The sequence below is a fragment of the Salvia splendens genome, chromosome 4 (assembly GCF_004379255.2).
Source record: "Salvia splendens isolate huo1 chromosome 4, SspV2, whole genome shotgun sequence".
Taxonomy (NCBI): Eukaryota; Viridiplantae; Streptophyta; class Magnoliopsida; order Lamiales; family Lamiaceae; genus Salvia; species Salvia splendens.
The window spans coordinates 4,640,919-4,662,116 of NC_056035.1; the positions used below are offsets into that span (position 1 = coordinate 4,640,919).

General features: G+C 40.8%; 3 protein-coding genes and 1 non-coding gene across 5 annotated transcripts; 3 read left to right on the top strand and 1 right to left on the bottom strand.

The window, feature by feature from the left end:
• The first annotated feature begins 763 nt into the window (after positions 1 to 763).
• On the top strand, positions 764 to 1,735 carry LOC121799529 (protein BIG GRAIN 1-like E). Its single transcript, XM_042198926.1, has one exon. The coding sequence runs from the start codon at positions 850 to 852 to the stop codon at positions 1,549 to 1,551; it is 702 nt and encodes a 233-aa protein (XP_042054860.1). The 5' UTR covers positions 764 to 849; the 3' UTR covers positions 1,552 to 1,735.
• Positions 1,736 to 2,485: 750 nt separating this feature from the next.
• TRNAD-GUC lies at positions 2,486 to 2,557 on the top strand. Its single transcript has one exon. It is a non-coding gene; the product is annotated as a tRNA-Asp (tRNA).
• Positions 2,558 to 10,984: 8,427 nt separating this feature from the next.
• Positions 10,985 to 17,311, top strand: LOC121797660. Of its 2 annotated transcripts, none has more exons than XM_042196302.1 (14): positions 10,985 to 11,194; positions 11,744 to 11,851; positions 11,939 to 12,067; positions 12,162 to 12,725; positions 12,851 to 12,983; positions 13,103 to 13,459; positions 13,611 to 13,880; positions 14,426 to 14,901; positions 15,006 to 15,091; positions 15,164 to 15,382; positions 15,617 to 15,745; positions 16,103 to 16,456; positions 16,569 to 16,687; positions 16,991 to 17,311. In XM_042196302.1, exons 1-14 carry the CDS (start codon positions 11,090 to 11,092, stop codon positions 17,080 to 17,082), a joined length of 3,141 nt encoding a protein of 1,046 aa, XP_042052236.1. In that variant the 5' UTR covers positions 10,985 to 11,089; the 3' UTR covers positions 17,083 to 17,311. The 2 variants fall into 2 exon arrangements, with proteins under 2 accessions (XP_042052236.1, XP_042052237.1); XM_042196303.1 differs by having other exon boundaries at positions 13,106 to 13,459.
• Positions 17,312 to 17,567: 256 nt separating this feature from the next.
• LOC121798023 (probable UDP-arabinopyranose mutase 2) lies at positions 17,568 to 19,656 on the bottom strand. Its single transcript, XM_042196840.1, has 4 exons — positions 19,277 to 19,656; positions 18,466 to 18,716; positions 18,205 to 18,373; positions 17,568 to 18,115 (listed from the first exon to the last, which is right to left on the bottom strand). The coding sequence occupies exons 1-4, from the start codon at positions 19,592 to 19,594 to the stop codon at positions 17,771 to 17,773; spliced, it is 1,083 nt and encodes a 360-aa protein (XP_042052774.1). The 5' UTR covers positions 19,595 to 19,656; the 3' UTR covers positions 17,568 to 17,770.
• Positions 19,657 to 21,198: the final 1,542 nt, after the last annotated feature.

Below are 21,198 nucleotides of genomic sequence, written 5' to 3' on the forward strand. Positions count from 1 at the left end.
GTTTAGGTAGTGCAACTAAGACCTTTCGAATTTGATAGATATTTAGAAAAGAAATTTACTTGAAAAACAAGTTTGTGAAATGGAAACTGCTGGAATATATTCAAAAATAGGCTTATCTCCTTATCTGATCCACAAACAAAGCAGATGGATGTATTCATTGTACAAATTAGCTAATTCCACTACCACTTAAATCTCAAAGCCCCACCAATTTTTTTTTATAAAAAGCCTTATTGTTAAAAATCAAGGTATCAAGATAATGAGCATCCAAAGAAACACATCTTCTTTGCTCCCCACAATCTTTTGATTTCAAAACATGTCTAAGGATAAAAAGTTTCATTCCTAAACTCAATACAATACTAATATATTTACAATTAATCTCTTCGAAAAAAAAGAATATTTGTTTCATTGTATAATTTGTAATTTTGTATGGATGATAAAATGATATTAAACAAAATGGGAAAATTACATGTTACTGTATAAAACAGCATACCTTATTTCAATATGTATGACAAAATAAGGCCGAATATAACCAAAAATATAATCAGCAACAAATTAAAAATAAAAGCAAGCTTGAAAAAGGAAAAACGATAATCTCATAAAAGTATAAAGTGGACCTTATCTAGAAAATCATTTCAAAGTAAACCTTTTTCCACATAACACCACAACCTTAACTCCCATAGTTTCGTACATTAATTAATAGTACTAATGTCCTATATTTTCAAACATAAATAAATTAATACTACTAATATACACATACTCACACATAAATATAGTGTCACTAACATGCTAAGTTCTTCACACCAAAAGAAAAGGAAAAAATATTAGGTTTGTTTGTTAACGCCAAAAATCATGTCCGTGACGTCCAAAAATTCATCCCACCGTCGGAAGGACTCCGGCGAGATCGTCGTTTTCGACGCAGCGCGTTACTTCGCCGGCATTGATGAGAACCCATGCTACCACAGCTCCTCTTCCTCCCGAATGAGCCTAGACATGCCGGCGATCAACGCACACAATCTCCCGTCGATTCAGAAGCAGTATTTGATGAGAGAGAAGAAGAAATGCAGGCAGCCGAGCTCCCCCGGCGGCCGGCTCGCCACGTTCCTGAATTCTCTCTTCAATCAGGCGAATTCGAAGAAGAAGAAGAAATCGAAAACGAGCCCCGCAGTCGACGACAACGGAGACGATCGTGATCGCGCTAACGATCGGAGAAGGAGCAGCATGTGTTACGCCGAAACCCCGACGAAATCGTCGTACGCGGATTTGAAGAGCTTTTCCGATCGCCAGAAGGCGGTTTCTCAGCTTAGAAACGGGGAAAATGGGAACGGGCGGCTGAGATTCAATAAGGGGAGCTTTAGAAACCCTACGACGAAATGGACGGCTGATGATGAAGATCAAAGGAAATTCGATGACGGTGAAGATTCGGATTCGAGTTCGGATCTATTTGATTTGCCCAACTTGGATTTTTGCTCGACCGGTTTGCCCGTTTACGGGACTACGGATATGGATCGGATCCGAATCGGAGCTCCACTTTCCAGCGCTGCGACAGTGTAAAGCTACTATTACGCAACGCCTTTTTTTAATTGCATTTGCTAAATTGATTTTTTGTTTTGTTTATTTAATTGAATGTTGTATAGTAGTACTGGTTTTCTTGGTCGTGATTGGAAATTTGGAATTGGAAATGATTTTTGTGAAACAAATATCTAGATAAAGATTCTGCTTTTCTGTCTACCTTTAATCGTGTGTTAACTTTCTATCATTTTCTTAGCTAGCTTTTGGAAGAAATGTGATCGAAGTGCTCATTTTGAATCATTTTGATGATATGATTGTGAATCGTTAAATAGGTTAAATCATCATTGCACCAAATGGGGAGTAATTTTGGCGATATATATCTCAAAGACTTTACGTTAGGCATTATTATTCCTTTGACGCAATTACAGGCAAATCAAGAAGAAAATTAAATGAACACAAACTGATGGTTTCAAAAGTAAATAAATATTGGTTGATATAATAAACGAGTAACATGAGAAGACGAACAATAAAGACCTAACACATCCATTTAATTTGTCTATTGTTATTGCCACGATCTCATAGTGTCATAACTCCACTCCATTTCTTTGGGATTGAGGTTTACTCTCCTTTGTTTGCTATATGTTCCTAGCAATGATCATTGACCCTCTCTTTTTTTATGCGAGCGACAATCTTCTTAATCGTGTGCGACCCCACGAGTTCCGTTTCATGTAAATATCATTGTGCGCACGCATACAACATACACAAGCTGCCTACAATATTCCAAAGACTCGAACTCTTTATAACATACTGGAATGGTTAGAAAATTCTCTCTTTTGAAGATGTAATATGATATGATCGGAATTGGATGCATTCGTTGAAGTGAAGAAAATGTTGATTTATTAGATCTAATGTTGCCCATTCCCTTTGTAGAGATTATAAGATAAGATTATAATATTCTGATTAAGTAATCAATTAAGTCGTTGTAGTATAGTGGTAAGTATTCCCGCCTGTCACGCGGGTGACCCGGGTTCGATCCCCGGCAACGGCGAATATTTTTTTCATACATTTTTCAAAATATTTTAAATATTTAACAAAAGAATAAAATTTTCATCTTTTCACCTAAATCTTCATTCTTTTTAAAACCAAATATTCGATCAAATCTCCTATTTAACTATTTTTTCCAGATTAATGTTCAAATAAAACTTTTTGATTACTGATGAAGCGGCGAATTTTTGATGTTTGTAAATGCAGGAAATAAATGAAGATCAACACAGAGATTTTACGTGGTTCGATTTACTGAGGTAAATCTACGTCCACGGGGAGAAATGGGGGCAGGTTTGTATTGCTTGATCTGCGAATTACAGCTTACAACACTGGCCTGCTTTATGATATTCTCTCTAGAGAGCTTTTTAGAATTTAACAGAAGAAGAAACCCTTATCTATCTGACCTAGGTTCTATTTATACAGTGAACCAAGATCGTGGCATGCAGCATTTATTAGGTAGTGGATGTCGTGGAGATCGTGGCGACCTTGCATGGGTCCACTATCCTGCATGAGTTAATGACTGCTTGACACCACTAAATAGATCGTCGGTGTAGTGGAGGTGGAAATCTTGCATGAGTCCACTATCTCCTAGTTCGGTCGAATACTGAGACCGAACTGCTGAATTATTGCCGAGCAGCTTTTGCCGATCTGAGAGTAGAGCTTGATGCCGACCTGAGAGCAGAGCTTGATGAGTTGGCTTTCACCGAGCTGTAGGCTGGGGCCGAACTCTTTGGTTGTGCCGAACTGAACTCTTTAGTCACGCCGGACTGATACTCTTTAGTCATGCCGAACTGATACTCTGTCTTGGGCTTTACTGCTGTTGGGCTTGTTTAGTACGTACTCCATCACTGCTGTTGGGCTTTACTGCTGTTGGGCTTGTTTAGTACGTACTCCATCACTACCCCCCCCGAAAAGCGAAGTGAATCACTTCGGCATTCTGGATAAAAGTATGGGGTAAGTTGATGTTTGTCCACGGTCTCATGAAGTGAACTCTTCTTTGACCGGACTTGGTTTGTGTCCTAATTTGGCGAGTTTTATCGCTCGGATCGAACTTTCCGTTGTCCTAATTTGGGGATCGGACTTTCCCTTGTCCTAATTCGGCGAGTTTTATCGCGTGGATCGGACTTTCCCTAGTCGTAATTCAGGCAAGTTTTATCGCGAGAATCAGATTTACCTCAGTAAATCGAACCACGTAAAATCTCTGTGTTGATCTTCATTTATTTCCTGCATTTACAAACATCAAAAATTCGCCGCTTCATCACTGGCGCCGTCTGTGGGAAACAGAGAACAAAATTTGTGATAAAGCGAATTTTTGACCCTTTTCCACCCCAAAAAATGCATACCAGATCACATAACACTCATAATACCGTTCGTGATAACCGTGAGGAAGCTAGTCCAGCTCGCAGGTCTGAAAAACGGCCTCGGGAGACTTCTACCTCCGGTTCTCACGAAGAAGGAGCAAGCCACTCCAGGAGTCATCGCACCGAGTCTTCCCAGCAGCCCAATTTAAATGAAGCTGTCAAGCTGTTCTTGGCCGAGAAGCAGGAGGAGTTTTTAACCTTCCTGCAGAAGAGCCAACAGCCGGAGAAGACAACGGCGGATTCTCCCTCCTCATCCAGACATGAAAGTCACTACCGCAGTAGTGACGTGTCTTCCAGGAGAAAGAATCCTCAACCTCAACATGCTCCTGCTCCTCCTCGGTACCGGAACCACAGGAGAACTCCATCTCCTCCGTACCGAAGAGATGTCGGGTTCGCCATGTACGGAGCATTAAAGACTCCGTTCTCGGACGATATCACCCGAACTCCTTTGCCGCGGAACTACCGGACACCGTCAATGACTTATGACGGGCTGGAAGATCCTCATGACTTCCTGGGACGCTATCAATATAATATGGCGAACCAGGGTCTCAATGAGGTCCACATGTGCAAGCTGTTCCCCGAGCTACTCATCGGGAACGCCAGAAGGTGGTTCGACAGCCTTCCTCAAGGCAGCATCAGATCCTACCGAGATCTCATGGATGCTTTCCACAGGAGGTTCTTTCAGAAAGCGGAAGCCCGAATCACTTCGGCTCAGCTGCTTTCTATACGTCAAGGTCGCGACGAAAAGATCAGCGACTTCCTGACGAGATTCCATAAGGAATGCCTACAAGTAGATAATCTCAATGATCTACTTGTCATCTCGGCATTCCAAAATGGAATCCTGCCCGGAGCTCTCTACAGAAAGCTCGTGGAGTGCGGTCCGCAAACAGCTCAAGAAATGTGGGACATTGCGGACCAGTTTTCTCGTGCGGATGAGGCAGACCGTCGAAAACGGTCGTTAGACAGCTCATCCCAAGGAGACAAAAGGAAGCCCGATCAAAGCGACCAGGTGCTTCCTCGCCGAACTCCTTTTGAAAGAATTCAAAGGGCACCGGTACAAGGCAGATTGGGGCCACGTCTCAATCCTGAGAAGCCGCCCGCTCAGTTCGTACCATTAAACAAGTCAAGAGCGGAAATTTTCGAACTACATTCCGATATGTTCGAAAAACCAAAGCGGATGACGAAATCAGCCGCACGGCGACTTCAGGATCAATATTGCTCCTTCCATCAAACCCACGGTCACGATACCGAGGAGTGCCGAGATTTGGCTGCAGGTATTGATGTTCTTGTGAAAACAGGAACGTTAAAAAAATACCAAAGCAAGCAGCCGAAAAAGAACAAAAGGCAGAGAAGTGCGAACTGCAATCCTCAGGATCCGAAAAGGCATGAGGATCCCGAAGACGACGACGAGCCGCAATACGATGGAGTAATCCTGACTATTGATGCTCTCCCAGCCGGGAAGACTAAGTCGTCCCTAAAAGCAGAACGCAGAGGTTCCAATCAAGAGGAACCAACACATAAAAGGCTGAAGAAAGACGAAGTGATTACATTTTCAGATGCCGATCCCGTCCCAGCCATCTCTCCTCACCAAGACGCTATTGTCATTCAAGCCGGGGTGGCAAACAAACTGGTCCACAGAGTATTTGTGGATACAGGAGCGTCAGTCAGCATTCTTTTTAAAGAATGTTTCGATAAAATGGAAGTGGATCCAGCTCGGCTCAGTCCGGCTCCACTTCCTCTGAAAAGTTTCGCCCAGGAGGACACCCGCCCTGAAGGTATTATCAGCCTTCCGATCACGGTGGGAAAAGCGCCTACAAGCTCCAATACGATGATCGAGTTCTTTGTGGTAAAAGCTCGGTCTCCGTACAACATCATCCTGGGGAGAGACTGGCTCAACACAGTTCGGGCCGTTTGCTCTACTTATCACCTCACCATCAAGATCCCCACTAAAGGTGGGATAGCGGTCATCCGAGGTGATCAAAAGAGAGCAAAAGAATGTCTGCAGATTGCGCTTAAAAGTGCCGAGCAATCAGTTCGGCACCATCAAGCATAGCAATCACAGCAACCGAAGTCAGAGGCAAGCGAGATGACCGAAGTCACTTCAGAGCCGAACTCAATGACCGTTCAGTTATACGAAGATGATCCATCCAGAACGGTCAAGGTCGGCTTCGCAGGAACGCCTCTACTCCGGGAAAAGACCATTCAGCTCCTCAAGGAGTACAAAGATGTCTTTGCATGGTCTCCGTTGGACATGACCGGAGTGCCCCCCGAGGTAATCACTCATCGGTTAAATATTGATCCTTCAATCCGGCCAGTAAAACAGAAGCAAAGACTCTTTGCGGCAGAAAGAAGCCAAGTCATCCATGACGAAGTCCGCCAATTACTAAAAGCGGATGTACTATTCGAGGTGAAATATCCTTCTTGGGTGGCCAATCCTGTGATGATCAAGAAAAAAGGAGGAGGATGGCGGATGTGCATAGATTTTACCGATCTAAACAAGCACTGTCCAAAAGATTGCTATCCCCTTCCGAATATAGATAAAAAAGTAGAAGCTTTGATCGGCTTCGAAATTTTCTGTTTTCTTGATTTATACAAAGGATATCACCAAGTGTTGATGGATGAGAGTGACGCTCCGAAAACAGCTTTCATTACCGATTTCGGCATTTTCGCTTATAAAAAGATGCCATTCGGTTTAAAGAATGCCGGAGCCACTTATCAAAGGATGGTAGACAAGCTTTTTCGGCACCTAATCGGAAAACAGGTTGAAGTGTATGTCGACGACATAGTTGTCAAAAGCAAAAGCACTTCGGAGTACGAAGACAACCTCAAATCCACTCTCAACGTGCTCCGAAAAGCCAACCTCAAACTTAACCCCCAAAAATGTACCTTTTTGGTAGATTCGGGAAAGTTTCTGGGTTGTTTGGTTTCAAAGGACGAACTCAAGGCAAACCCCTCAAAAGTTCAAGTCGTTCAGAACATGGCAATGCCGAAGTCCATACATGACGTGCAAAGGCTAACCGGATGTCTAGCCGCACTGAATCGATTCCTTTCTCAAGCAGCCGAAAAGCAACTGCCGTTCTTCAAGGTGTTGAAAAAAGCACCAAAGTTCGAGTGGGGAGCCGAGCAGAAAAAGGCCTTTGACGAGCTCAAAAGTTATCTAGCCGAGCTTCCTATTCTCTCTGCTCCAACCGAAGCCGAAGTAATATTCTTATACTTAGCGGCATCAGATCAAACCATCAGCGCGGTGCTTGTACGAGAAGAAGGCCTAAAGCAGTTTCCCATCTACTTTACAAGCCGAGCATTAAGAGGTCCAGAAACAAGGTATCAACCTCTGGAAAAAATTGCTCTGGCGTTAGTAAATGCAGCAAGGAGACTGCGGCCATACTTCTATGCTCACAAGGTATGTGTCTTAACCGATCTGCCTCTTCGGCAAGTTTTGACCAAGCCAGAAGCATCAGGCAGAATCGCCAAATGGGCCATAGAGCTGGGAGAACACTCGATCGAGTACCTACCTCGGAAAGCCATCAAGGGACAAGCCTTGGCAGATTTTCTTACAGAGGCCAAGTTCGATCAAGCAATCCCTGTCATTGCCGAACAGAAAAAGTCTGCCAATGCCGAACTTGCACAGCCCTTGGAATCCGAAGTAGAGCCGCCAGACTGCTGGAGCGGATTCGTAGATGGAGCTTCAAACAAGATGGGAAGTGGAGCTGGTATTTTACTCGTCGCTCCCGACGGACACGAGGTAACCTACTCACTTCGGTTCCTATTCCCCACTACTAATAATGAAGCCGAGTACGAAGCCCTCCTTGCCGGACTCCAGTTAGCGCAAAGTCTGCTCGTCAAATCTCTCAAAATCCATTGTGATTCACAAGTCATAGTAAATCACATGTTGGGTACAAGTGAAGCTCGTGACGAGAGAATGAAGAAGTATTTGGACAAAGCGCAAAGCATCAGCCGAAGTTTCTCCTATTTTCGGATAATCCGCGTTCCCAGAACGGAAAATAGCCGAGCAGATACCTTAAGTAAGTTGGCCTCAGATCCGAGCTCAAAGGCGGAAGAATTAATGCATCGAAGCATTGATGAAGCCGAGGTACATTCAGTATCCAGCTCGCCGAACTGGATGACATCGATCTTGCAGTATCTGGATCAAGGACAGTTGCCCGAGGATAAGAGAGAAGCTCGGAAGATCACGTGCCGAGCACTTCGGTACGAACTTCATAAAGGAGTCCTCTTTAGAAAGTCTTACCTCCAGCCGTTATTGCGGTGCGTAGGACCAGAAGAGACGGACTACATCCTCAGAGAAGTTCATGAAGGATCGTGCGGCAGCCACATCGGAGCTAGAGCTTTAGCTAAAAAAGTTCTAAGATGGGGATATTATTGGCCAACCTTGGTACAAGAAGCAGTGCAGCTCGTCAAGACATGCCCGAAGTGCCAAATCCATGCAAATATCCCAAGAATGCCGCAGACCGATCTATCCACTATGCAAAGCCCTTGGCCTTTCATGCAATGGGGCATAGACATAGTGGGACCACTTCCTCAAGCTCCTCGGCAAATGAAATTCCTAATCGTTGCCGTGGACTACTTTACGAAGTGGGTGGAAGCTGAACCATTAGCTACGATAACGAGCTCGAAGGCATTGGATTTCGTCTGGAAGAACATAGTGTGCCGATTTGGCATACCCCACATCCTCATCTCGGATAACGGGACTCAGTTCACCGACAAGACGTTCAAGAATTGGTGCCAAGAGCTGAATATTCAACAGCGGTTCACTTCGGTCTCTCATCCACAAGCAAACGGACAAACGGAGGTAACAAATCGTATCCTGGTGAAAGGGTTAAAAGCTCGGTTAGAACAAGCCAAAGGACAATGGGTAGAAAATCTCCCTCAAGTCCTATGGTCCTACCGAACTACACCCACAACCTCCAACGGTGAAACTCCGTACAGTCTGGTATACGGCACTGAAGCCGTGATTCCGGTGGAGATCGGCGTACCCAGTCCCCGAACTCTAAATTTCTCCTCAGAAATGAATGACGACGGACTGAGAGCCGAGCTAGATCTTGCCGAAGAAAGAAGAGAATTGGCATGCATAAAAGCAGCCAAGTACAAGGAGCAAGTAGCCCGGTATTACAACCAAAGGGTGAAGAAGCTGCAATTTCAAGTGGGAGATCTCGTCCTGAGGAACAACGAAGTAAGGTGAGCAGAAAAGCTGGGCAAGCTCGAACCCACATGGGAAGGTCCGTATCGGGTATCAGAAGTCCTCGGCAAAGGGTCTTACAAATTGGCTCACACGTCAGGAGAACAGGTACCCCGAACATGGCACATTTCCAACCTCAAAAAGTTCCATTTGTAAGAGACAGTCCGGTCAGTCAGTCTTGAGTCCTGTTTGCTCAATGTGCTTTATTTGGTTTGCTTAGTCTTTATTTGTCTCTGTGCGTTTTGTCTGTATGTTTTGTCTGTCTCTGTGCGTGTCGTCTCTTACAAATGTTACTGAGGTATCTTGTTCTTCGAAGGCTGATCCCCTTCTTAGAACATATACAAGCACACGATTGTGAGTCAAAGCTTCTACAGAAGATACAAGACCACAATTCAGCTTAAACAAGCAGTTCGTCTGAAACGAGCTGCAACAAGCCAACAATTGTGAGTCAAAGCTTCTACAGAAGATACAAGACCACAATTCAGCTTAAACAAGCAGTTCGTCTGAAACGAGCTGCAACAAGCCAACAATTGTGAGTCAAAGCTTCTACAGAAGATACAAGACCACAATTCAGCTTAAACAAGCAGTTCGTCTGAAACGAGCTGCAACAAGCCAACGATTGCGAGTCAAAGCTTCTACAGAAGATACAAGACCACAATTCGGCTTAAGAATCAAGCACTTCGTCTGAAACGAACTGCAACAAAAGTCTGATTCTCGCGATAAAACTTGCCTGAATTACGACTAGGGAAAGTCCGATCCACGCGATAAAACTCGCCGAATTAGGACAAGGGAAAGTCCGATCCCCAAATTAGGACAACGGAAAGTTCGATCCGAGCGATAAAACTCGCCAAATTAGGACACAAACCAAGTCCGGTCAAAGAAGAGTTCACTTCATGAGACCGTGGACAAACATCAACTTACCCCATACTTTTATCCAGAATGCCGAAGTGATTCACTTCGCTTTTCGGGGGGGGTAGTGATGGAGTACGTACTAAACAAGCCCAACAGCAGTAAAGCCCAACAGCAGTGATGGAGTACGTACTAAACAAGCCCAACAGCAGTAAAGCCCAAGACAGAGTATCAGTTCGGCATGACTAAAGAGTATCAGTCCGGCGTGACTAAAGAGTTCAGTTCGGCACAACCAAAGAGTTCGGCCCCAGCCTACAGCTCGGTGAAAGCCAACTCATCAAGCTCTGCTCTCAGGTCGGCATCAAGCTCTACTCTCAGATCGGCAAAAGCTGCTCGGCAATAATTCAGCAGTTCGGTCTCAGTATTCGACCGAACTAGGAGATAGTGGACTCATGCAAGATTTCCACCTCCACTACACCGACGATCTATTTAGTGGTGTCAAGCAGTCATTAACTCATGCAGGATAGTGGACCCATGCAAGGTCGCCACGATCTCCACGACATCCACTACCTAATAAATGCTGCATGCCACGATCTTGGTTCACTGTATAAATAGAACCTAGGTCAGATAGATAAGGGCTTCTTCTTCTGTTAAATTCTAAAAAGCTCTCTAGAGAGAATATCATAAAGCAGGCCAGTGTTGTAAGCTGTAATTCGCAGATCAAGCAATACAAACCTGCCCCCATTTCTCCCCGTGGACGTAGATTTACCTCAGTAAATCGAACCACGTAAAATCTCTGTGTTGATCTTCATTTATTTCCTGCATTTACAAACATCAAAAATTCGCCGCTTCATCAATTACCTGTTTCAATATTTGGTGAATGATGCTTCTGAAATCAGCTTTATATTTTTGTAAACGAAATTTATGGAAGTTAGAAAAAAAAAAAGGTTTGAGAAAGCCAATTAAAATTAGTTTATTGGGTTTGAAATATGGCGCGAATACCAATTTATCAGCCGTGGTGGAAAGATTCATTCCCGCCTTCTCTCTCTCACACGCACCACACACAGAGAGACACTATCTGGCTCAAATTCTCCACACACAGACACTTAGATCGACGATTTTGTTCGTTTTAATGGGGAAAACAAGGAAGGATGATAAATCTGACGACATTGAAATAATATCAATCGGAAAGCTTTACAATGGTGCCTGGGATAAGAAGTATTGGAGTTCATCTAGGGTTTGATTTTATCTTTCTGCTAATTATATGTTTGATTCTTGATTCCGATTTACTAATTACAATGCATCTAGCTTCAATTTCAGTAGACACGCATGTGATTTATTTTCGCTCCACTTCTGTTTTCACCCGACTATGTGTTGGAATTCCAATTTTTTATAGATTCACCAATTCAATCGCATCCATATTAGATCAAATTGTTTTGGTTTGGACTAGAGTTGCTTTCAGAAATGAAGAGTACTATGTATGTTCTGTTTTTAATGTTGTTTGAGTGTTTAATTGATTGTACCGAAATGCATGTGGTGCAGCAAGAGAGACAATTCATTGGGCAACTCGATGATGACCGTCTTTTATGTTATTTTCCTTTATGCATTGAGTTCTAGTACTAAAGTAGTTGTTCTTTACTTGTGACTTGTTTGCACCACAGTTTTTAAGGACCTTGTGTTAACCAAGTTATTTAGATGAGGAGTGTTGCAGCTGTCTATACTTATGCTTAGTGTTCGGTGTTGCAAATCTGACATTTGTATTTGATAGTTCGTCTCATTTTTTCAGGGTAAAGACCGCTACCCTTATCCTGTTGGTTACAAATCGGTGAGGACTCAAAATGGGATCACCTACTCAATGGAAATTATTGAGGGTCTTAAAGGTCCATTGTTTAAGGTGAGTATGCATAAAAATCTGTTGCAGTTTTACATCAGTGTATATGACCATGTGATTAGTGTAATAAGATTGGATTTCATCATACAGATCAGTTCTACTGATGGAAAGTTGTGTTCTGGAGACACGCCAGAGATTGCATGGGAACGTTTTCAGAAGAAGGGCTCTTCAAAGGCGTTGCATGCAAGGAGATTTTCGTGCAAGATAGATGCAGTAGAGGTACATCTATTTTTCCTTTGCTTTTAAGTACTTCCTTCTTCTTGGGTGAATAGCCAACTCAACATGACTTTCCTCTGTTTTATGCAACATGCAGTTTTTTGGATTCAAAAACACATTTGTTCTGAGGTTACTGAGGGAATTGGCCACTAATGTTGGTGGGCCTGCTGAACAGAGTTTGATCATATCAAACTTTTCAGCTGGATCTCACGAGACTAATTATCAGCTGCAAGGCGAACCATCAGCTCCCGATCCTGGTCCTGATTCGCTGTCATGTTTGGTCAAATCACGTGCTAAAGGGAAGAGAAGCAGAAATGGTCGACAAAGACGTAATGGGACTCCTTTAGAACTACTTCAGAAGGAAGAAAACACTAAGAATTGTAGCTATTCAACCTCCAAGCATAGAGATCAATCAAATAGTAGAAGCACTGATCTTTCAACTTTTGCTGCTGCAAATGAGATCCCTGGGGTTTGTTATACTCCAGGGTCATTAAGGCCACAAAAATGTATACCTGTTGCTGAAGGAGGTGTAAAGTTGAAAACTTTGGACAAATTTGATCATCTAAATATAGGGGAGTCCCTTTCTGAAGAAAAAAAACTAACTAGTTCTGTGAACCATATCAAAAACAATATTGATAACCTGCATAAACAACAAGAATCTGTAAGTTTATTTTTTTTTATGTTAAAGTTAATATATTTTCTGTTATACTTTTTCATACATGATTGAGGGGAATATTTATGTGTAGCTAGATCATAAATCTCATTAGCTTTGTATATTCATGATAGAGTGGTGGAGCCTCATGTATTGGTGTCCAAAATAACATACTACCAGAAGATAGAGATGGAGCAACTAATGTGCAGCATGACATACCGGTTGCCAGTGCTGATCTTTGCGTAGCTGACACTTTGGAATCTGAAGGTATTGTAGCTCTGATTTCTTTGGATGCAATTAAGCTATCTTACAAGCACTCTGTGGCTAAAGTGCTTTAGTTTCCTATTTCCCCTAACTTTTGAGTAATGTCATACTTGTTTCTTTAGCAGATAGCTCTTCTGTTTCCTCCCAAAACAAAGATGTGTTTGAGCACTCAACTGAGGAAGATGCAATTATCAATGTTGTTAAGAATCCCGAGGTTCTAGTGACTGACTCACTTCCGGAAGACGAAATAGTCAAAGCTTCTTCTTATAACACAAACTCAGAAAAGTGTGATGAGTGTGATGCTGAATCAGTTGGTGATGAAATAGCCAAGTCCATGATGGAAATTCTACTTCCTCAAGCTGTTCCTTTACTTAAAACATTCTCTAGAAAGAAAAAGAAAAGTAAAAAATCTTTGAATACTCAAAGATCTCATGAAAACAATGACATGCCCAGCTCCACCATGAATGATTCAACTACTGGTAAGGTGTTATGCTCTCACTTAATGAATCAGACAATTATTTTTTATTTTTAATCGAGGCACTTTCTTTTCTATGTGGGTTCCTCAGGATTTGTTATAAGACCAATATAATCAGTCCTGATATTTATAATTTTACTTTACAAACTTGCCAGTGAGAGGGCTAGTTGAGCATTCAGCTATAGAGAGGAAGAATGAAAAGGCATGTATCCCCTGTGCTGTTCGTGATTCAGCTGTCTGCACCTCTGTCAACTTAGACCCTGTGGTGCCTGATAGTTTTGATAATTATAGTACTCAAGAGTTGCTTCATCATGCTGATGCTGTCCAATCTGGCCAATTTTCACATGATCTATACTCTCCCGCACTGCTGCCAATCAATGGTGAAATGTGTGGCCTCCCTTGTCATAGTGGAATTATCAAGCCTGGTATATATTTTCATTACTGTTTTTAAGAGGCCTAAAATTAGTGCTTCAGTGCTGGCAAAATTCTGTTTGGAATATGGACTAGATAAGGGCATTTGGTTTGCATATATTGTGCTTGCGACTCATTTTCAATTAGTGAGATTATAAAACAAGTCCTGAAGTATTAGCGATTATATTTAGCATTGTACTCAAGGTCAGCATTTAGAACAGTTGAACTTTATATTAACCAAAGACCTAAAGAATTATTCTCTGAATTTCATTGCTTGAAGCTTCAGCTGTTCTCCATCCACAGTAGTCTTTGTTTACTGTTAAGTATGCTGGGTTCTTTTACCATGCTTGTTAGCTTCCCCTATGCTTGCCTGTTTCATTCCAATTTTCACTGATGAACCTAAATTTGGGACTGAAATTCCCTGAGTTTGAAAATAAGAGCTTTGTACCTAAATAACTGAGGATTCTGAAGCAGTGTAGCATGTCAAGAGATGTATCGAGGTCCTGTTTAAATTTAACTAATACAGTCATTGATAATGTGACATGGAATGCACAAACAGATACTGGGAAGGCTGATCTTACATCAAAGGCTGTAGCAGATACTGTCTCTCATGAAGTTACTGCCAACTCAAAGCAAGCCAGGTTTGACAACTTATCCATCGATAACACGATACCAACTACAGATTGTGAGAATGCACCCTCAAATCTACAATTACCAACTACAAGTAGCTACACTCTGACTGGAAACGTCAAAATGAGTGATGATTCAAGGTCAAACATCCAACACAAACTGAAGTCACAGGGTGATCTTGGGCTTTTTGCATGCTACATTCACCCCATGCCGATTTCAATGGTGCAGCTGATTGTCAAAGAGAATGAGATTTTCACATGTGTTAAATGTGGATACTCAGAGAACAAGGATGAAATCCTCTTTGTTTACAAAACCTCAAAGAAAGGAGAAAATATGGGGTGTCCTTCGTTAGTTGGTCATGTGCCAATATCCTCACAAATTTCCAAGGATACAATTGGCAGAGATGTAAGATGAATGATGATATCATTTTTCCTTGTTCCTTTCTTTTCCTGATGTTATTACTTTGACTTGCTCATTTCAGAATATTTAATTTGTGACTTGTTCTATAGATTGCCTCTGAGAGATCTTTATTGCAATTAACTCCAGATGGTGAATCGCTTGTTTTACTAAACATCATTAAAATCCCTCACTGCAGGTAATGGTTCCACATTTGGCCCATTCTGTACACAAATACCTACATTAACTAACTTTGTGCTTTTGCTTATAGGGAGGGTAAATTGGAGTGTTTGTGCTCTGCTTGTACTTCAGATGGCTTTGAGAAGAATGCAGTTAAAATTGTGAAATTAAACAGTGGATATGCCTCACTGGTGACAAGACTGAAAACAGCTCAGGGTGTTTGTAGTTTATTAGTTTGTGAACCTAATTTCCTTCTGGCTGCCGAGGAGGATGGGAAGCTAAAGCTGTGGGACATGAACTCTGCATGGAGGTGATTCAATGCATTTCCTTTTTGTAAAAATCACATCAAGCTCAAGCTATGGAAACTGAGCAGTGTTGACATTTGATATTTTTTATGGCATGGTTCTCATGACTTTGGTTGAATGCATTGACTTTAGTAGGGCATCGATAAAATGCTTAATTATGTCTCAGTGGTTTTGATGTTTATTTTTCATCTCTGGATAATCCGTATTTCCTTGTAACACTCGTGCTTCCTAATATGTAGTGGACAGAAAGAAGATTGGAATTTGCCTGCATTTGACTGCATGTTTCCTTGCATAGTGGAGTTGAAAAAAGTTCCAAACTCTGCTGCTTTGATCATTGGCCACACTGGATTCGGGACATTTGGCCTATGGTCTGTTTCCTTTTTCCTTTTTAGAACTATATCTTACTGGCAGTTATTTAAACTACGTGCCATCTATCTGTTGTAGTTGGTTTTGTAATCCAATACCTCGTTTGATTTTATGCCTACTCACTTGAAAGCCTTGCATAAATTATGTCCATTGCTCAGTATGTATATTTTCTTCGGTGATAACTAAGAATTGAGCTCTGCTCGGACACTCATATTCTTAAGTACTCTATTTCAGTTGTGGGGCTTTGCAGGATGGAAATTTTTTTTCCTCTGAAATATTCTGATTAAACATGGATAGATTGGTATCTTTTGCTTTTCACCAATATTCTGGTAAAAGAACAGTTTCTGCATCATGCACAGGGACATCGACAAGCGCAGCCTTGTGTCAAGGTTCTCTTGTGCAGACATGTCAGTTATGGAGTGTATCCCTGTCAGTTTCTTCAGATGGCAAAGAAAAGGAGAGTATAAGACAGAGGCATTGGTAGCTGAAATCATGGATGCCACAAAAATGTGGTCTTCCAGAAGAAGTGATAATCATCTCTTTTCAGCAGAGGATAAAGATGTTGCTGCTTGGCTTCTGATTTCAACCGCCTCTGACCTTGATGATGAATCTTATCATTCATGTGAGCAAGAAAAAGAAAATGCATACAGATGTTGGAGGCTTGCTTTGTTGGTCAACAATATGGTGATCACTGGAAGTGTATTGGATGAAGGGTATATTTTTCTCTGAACTTTAAATATGAAAAATCAGTCAATCTATGAAGTTCATTGCCTCCCATCCAAATCAACTATGTCTTCTCCTAATTGATAGAAATTATCCCTGCAGAACTACTGCTGCTGCTGCCACATCTGCTGGTCATGGAATTATCGCGACACGCGATGGTCAAGTTTACATGTTGGAATTATCCACGGGGAAGAAGTTAGGAAACCTACAAACCTTCAAAGGTAAATTTTTCAGTCATTCCAGCAGGAAGGTTTTTGTTCAACTTGAAGATGTTTAGTTTGTTGATTTAGACAAAATTAAAAGAGATTTTTACTTGATGATTTTGCAAGTTATGCTATTTGAGTTTTTGTCAATTGACTAATATTTTCTCATCTTTGATCATCCTCATATTCTTTCCTGCAATCCCTTCCAGTTTTATAGTCGAAAATCCTTGATCACTGTTTCTCCCTCCCCAAAATTCCCAGTCCATCAAAATCTTGTGGAGGAGCATCTGATTGAGGTCTGTATATGTATTGTTCTTTCAGGTAGCAGAGTTTCATGCATTACAACCGACACTTCGAACTTGGGAGCTTTGGCCATCGCAAGCGAAGACCAGCTGCTGGTCTATCTACCATGATGAAGAAGTCTTGCAATATTTATAGACATTGCAAGATTTATAGACAGTCCAAATATCAATGGGACTATATTGTAATAAGTCTTGATCATCTGACTTAGCTGAGACTCTGATTCAATAAAGTGTCAACATGCATATACATATATGTACATATCAGTACAATGATATCCTATATTCAGTTTTCTTTGGATGTCAAAGTAAAAGACAATTCAGTCTATTCAGAGTAAGTCATAGTACAATTATACCAATTTAAAATTGATGTTCGCATATTTGTTTTCAAACTATGTTGAAAGTTATAATAGTAGTAGCAGTAATAAAATAGGTCAAAGGTAATTCACCGAGTTTAGCTCGGTACATTCTACACTATACTGACAAGACTAGTGATCTTGGTTGGAACCATTTTCTTAACACCCAAGTTTGCAACACTTGAAATGTATGGGTATATGTAAATCAAAAGCTTCAAACGGACAGAAGGTAGCAAGGATCAGTGGATCGAAAAATATATGAATAATACTCGAAGAATCCAAATTGACATAATATAAAATAATCCTTCAAGACAAAAATCTTATTATAAAAGGTGAAATAAATTAACCAACATCTCTCCGATCAAACCCCTAACCAACTGAGGATTAAAAATAAACGACAGAAATGTAAAGAAACTAAAATTGCTGATAAAAATTTAGATGCAAATCTATTTAGCAGCAGCAGCAGGAGCAGCAGAGGAAGCTCCTGGTCCAGTAGGGTTGAGCTCATCCCAAGCTTCAATCCATGTCACCATAGCATCAGCCAGTTTAGTGAAGTAGGGGTCAGTGTCCGAGAGTTTCGCCTTCACCTCTTTCGCCAGTTCAAGGTAGCATTGCTGCACAGTCGTACACTCCTTGGGGAGCTTCACCGCCTGGAAAAATGGGATGATGTCCTCCTGCCAGTAGATACCCTTGTATTCCTTCTTCAGATTCACAAACGGGTTGCTCGCCTTGCTGTGCCAGATGTAGGGCAGCCCCGTCTTGATCCCAAGGTTCAAGTGGTCGCATATCACCTACACGAATGGAAAGATCACATTTCTTGATTAAGCAATCTACAGTTTCAAAGGAATGAAGATGGTACGACAAAATGCAGGAGCTGTACCTTGGTGCACCATCCGGCCCACATGTCATCGTATCGCCCAATGGGCTGGCCGTCTCCCATGAGTCCAAAGTACATTGCAGGTCCGATGAGGTCACGGTTGAATCCCAAATTCATCCCACACATCGGGAAGAGGGTTCCCTTGGGGATGGTCAGGACAGCATCCACGTATCTGCAAAACATACATTGAGATCAAGAACAATTAGTAATGATCACAAGTTATAAACGTATCACGACAGTCTTAAGAACTATAGTGAGACGTGCCTGGTGTTCCTCTCACGGGGCTTGACAAGCTGAGTGGGAGCATCATAATCAGGGATGTTGAGCCATAGGCCGTGAGAGACAGCAGTCGATTGACCCTCACGCATGCTGAAAGGATAGCCACGGACAAAGTCCGCACCCTCCCTGTACGGATCGTATAGGGTGTTGAAGAAATGGGGAGTCGATGGACTCAAGAGGTTCTTAATGTGCTGCTCGAGAGCATTGATGTCTTTCCCAGTCGGGTCTTTGGCAACCTACACACATTGGTGAGGATAATGTCAACAATGTACAAATTTGCAGAAGTTGAATAAACTATTTCAGAACAATGTCAACAAATTTTCAATTATTTTCATGCTTCAACAGCATCACACACATAGCATAAACATGTCCATTGAGCTATTCACAATATGAAGATCACAGCTTTAGATCTATACTTCTCAAGATAAATCAACATAGTATATGCATTATATCAACAGCTTGAATTGAATAGAAACATCTTCAAACATCAAAGCATATCAAATCAGAATACTTCAACAACTTTCTGAATTATCACAAATCAACAAAATTGTATCAAATCGAACTAGAAACTAACAAATCAAAATCGGATCCAAACACAAATTCAAAACCCACGTTAAACCCCAAAAATCCCAATTCCGCAAATCAATAAAAATCCAAACCCATTATCAAAGATCCAATCTTTGACATCACTCCCAACCAAACACATAAAAGCAAAACGCCAAAGATCCGATCTTGAAGCGAAAATCACCAGAAAGACATGAAAAATAAAGCAGAAAGTGAGGATGGAGAGACTCACGAAGCAATCGTCGTCGATGGTGTAGATATACTTCTTCTTGGAGACCATGTAGCCGAAGCATCTGCAAGCAGAGTCCTTGAAGGAGATGCAGGAGGCCTTGGGGCCGAGAATCCTGTTGATGTCGTTGCGATTGTAGAGCTCGTAATCGAAGCCCTCTGGGACCTTGATGACTTTGGAGGGGTCGCCATCTTGAACAATGATGAGATGGTAGGGCTCGAAGAAGGGCCTCCACATCTCCAAGAAATCAAGGTTTCTGATGGTCGGAATCACTATGTCCAACTCGTCCTTCAGCAGCGGTGTCGCTTTCTGCTCCGCCATTGTAGCCTGCAAATCTGCGATGCTTGAATTTAGAGAGAGATGGGCTGCTATTTCTGAATTTTCAAGTTGGCTGTCGGAGGTGTTATATAGAGAAAGAATGGAGTCTTGAGGGATTATTTTATACTCCTTAATTGTAATTTATTCAATTATTTTTAGGGTAAATTGCATCATAAATCATTGTCAATTTTTGGTGCGTTTTATACTTTTCAAAATTTTGAAGCATAAATTACGAAAAATGAACAAAAACACATTTCAAATTTAATTCGACGGTGTTATTTTGTCCATGTCATTTTATACATGTATTTTATATCGACTTATTTGGCAATTGCTTTTATTTTTAAGTGTATTTACTCCGTATTAGTTTACCATCTCGTTGAAGATATTTAAAGATTCTCATTTTTTCTCTCCCCCTTTTGTTGGGATAAAGTCGGTTGATATAATGTGCAACAAATATCTCACTGATTTGTGGATGGAAATTTGGAATTTTGACTTAATTTTATACTAATAATCATCAATTCCATGAGAATATGAGCCCTTTTTATTAAATTTGTGCATGCTAAGAGTTATTTGTAATTAAATGGTACATTCCTTGTTCGTTTTGGATCTAAAACCTTTTTGTTTTTGTAATCTAATGGATTGAAATAGTCAAACAACTTTTCACCAATATTTTTCAAAATTTGAAAATTAGAATCAAATTAAGCCCATGCCTTGCTCTTTGTAGTTCATACAACTGTCATGGGCTGTTTTGGAGTGAGATTTTGAATATTAAAAATTCTTGTAATGTCTTTATCACAAAGAAGAAGAAAATTATAGTGTATGACCCCTTTATTAAGTCATGAAAATATTTTCCACCGGTCCAATCACACATCATGCATTTGAGACAAACAAAATCAAAACAATTTATCCATGAATAGCAACAAAAGTGTTAAATCATCCTTTATATCTATAAAATTTAGATTATTTGTAAAAATACTAATAATATTACTAAATACTACATATAGCAAACCATCATCATTTTCACAATTACGTATGATACTAATATTCGACTTTTTAGGTAAAAATTATGCAAATATATTTCATATAAATTTTGAATTTCAAACTTTTTTTAAGGCCATATCGAACCCAATGATATGATCCTGCCCAAGTTTCGTAAATTTGAATAATTTTGTCATCAATAAGTCAGAATTTTAAATTTGAATAGAAATAAAACAGTGATATTGAGACAATGCTATTAAAGAATTTAATTCGTTTTTAGATTAAATCTCTTTTCCATACGGCCATAAATAAGCAAATAGTAAAAAAAGCCACCGACGAAGAGCTGGACAAATTGGCAGGCGTTAACTTTTTATTGAAAATAATGAAAATATAGTACTGCGACGTGTTGAATATTTGAAGATGGAATTAAATAATTTACACCCCACATGAAATCAAATATTTACAAAATGTATACTTTTTTTGCCTCAGTGAGAGAGAAAGTTGTGTGTAGGTGAGTTGACAGATAAAGAGTGGAATAAAAATATAAATATACTATATTGAATTAGAATAGAACATGGTTAGAACAAGCCTTCCATGATTGTTTATTTGTTGTAAGAACATGGATTTAC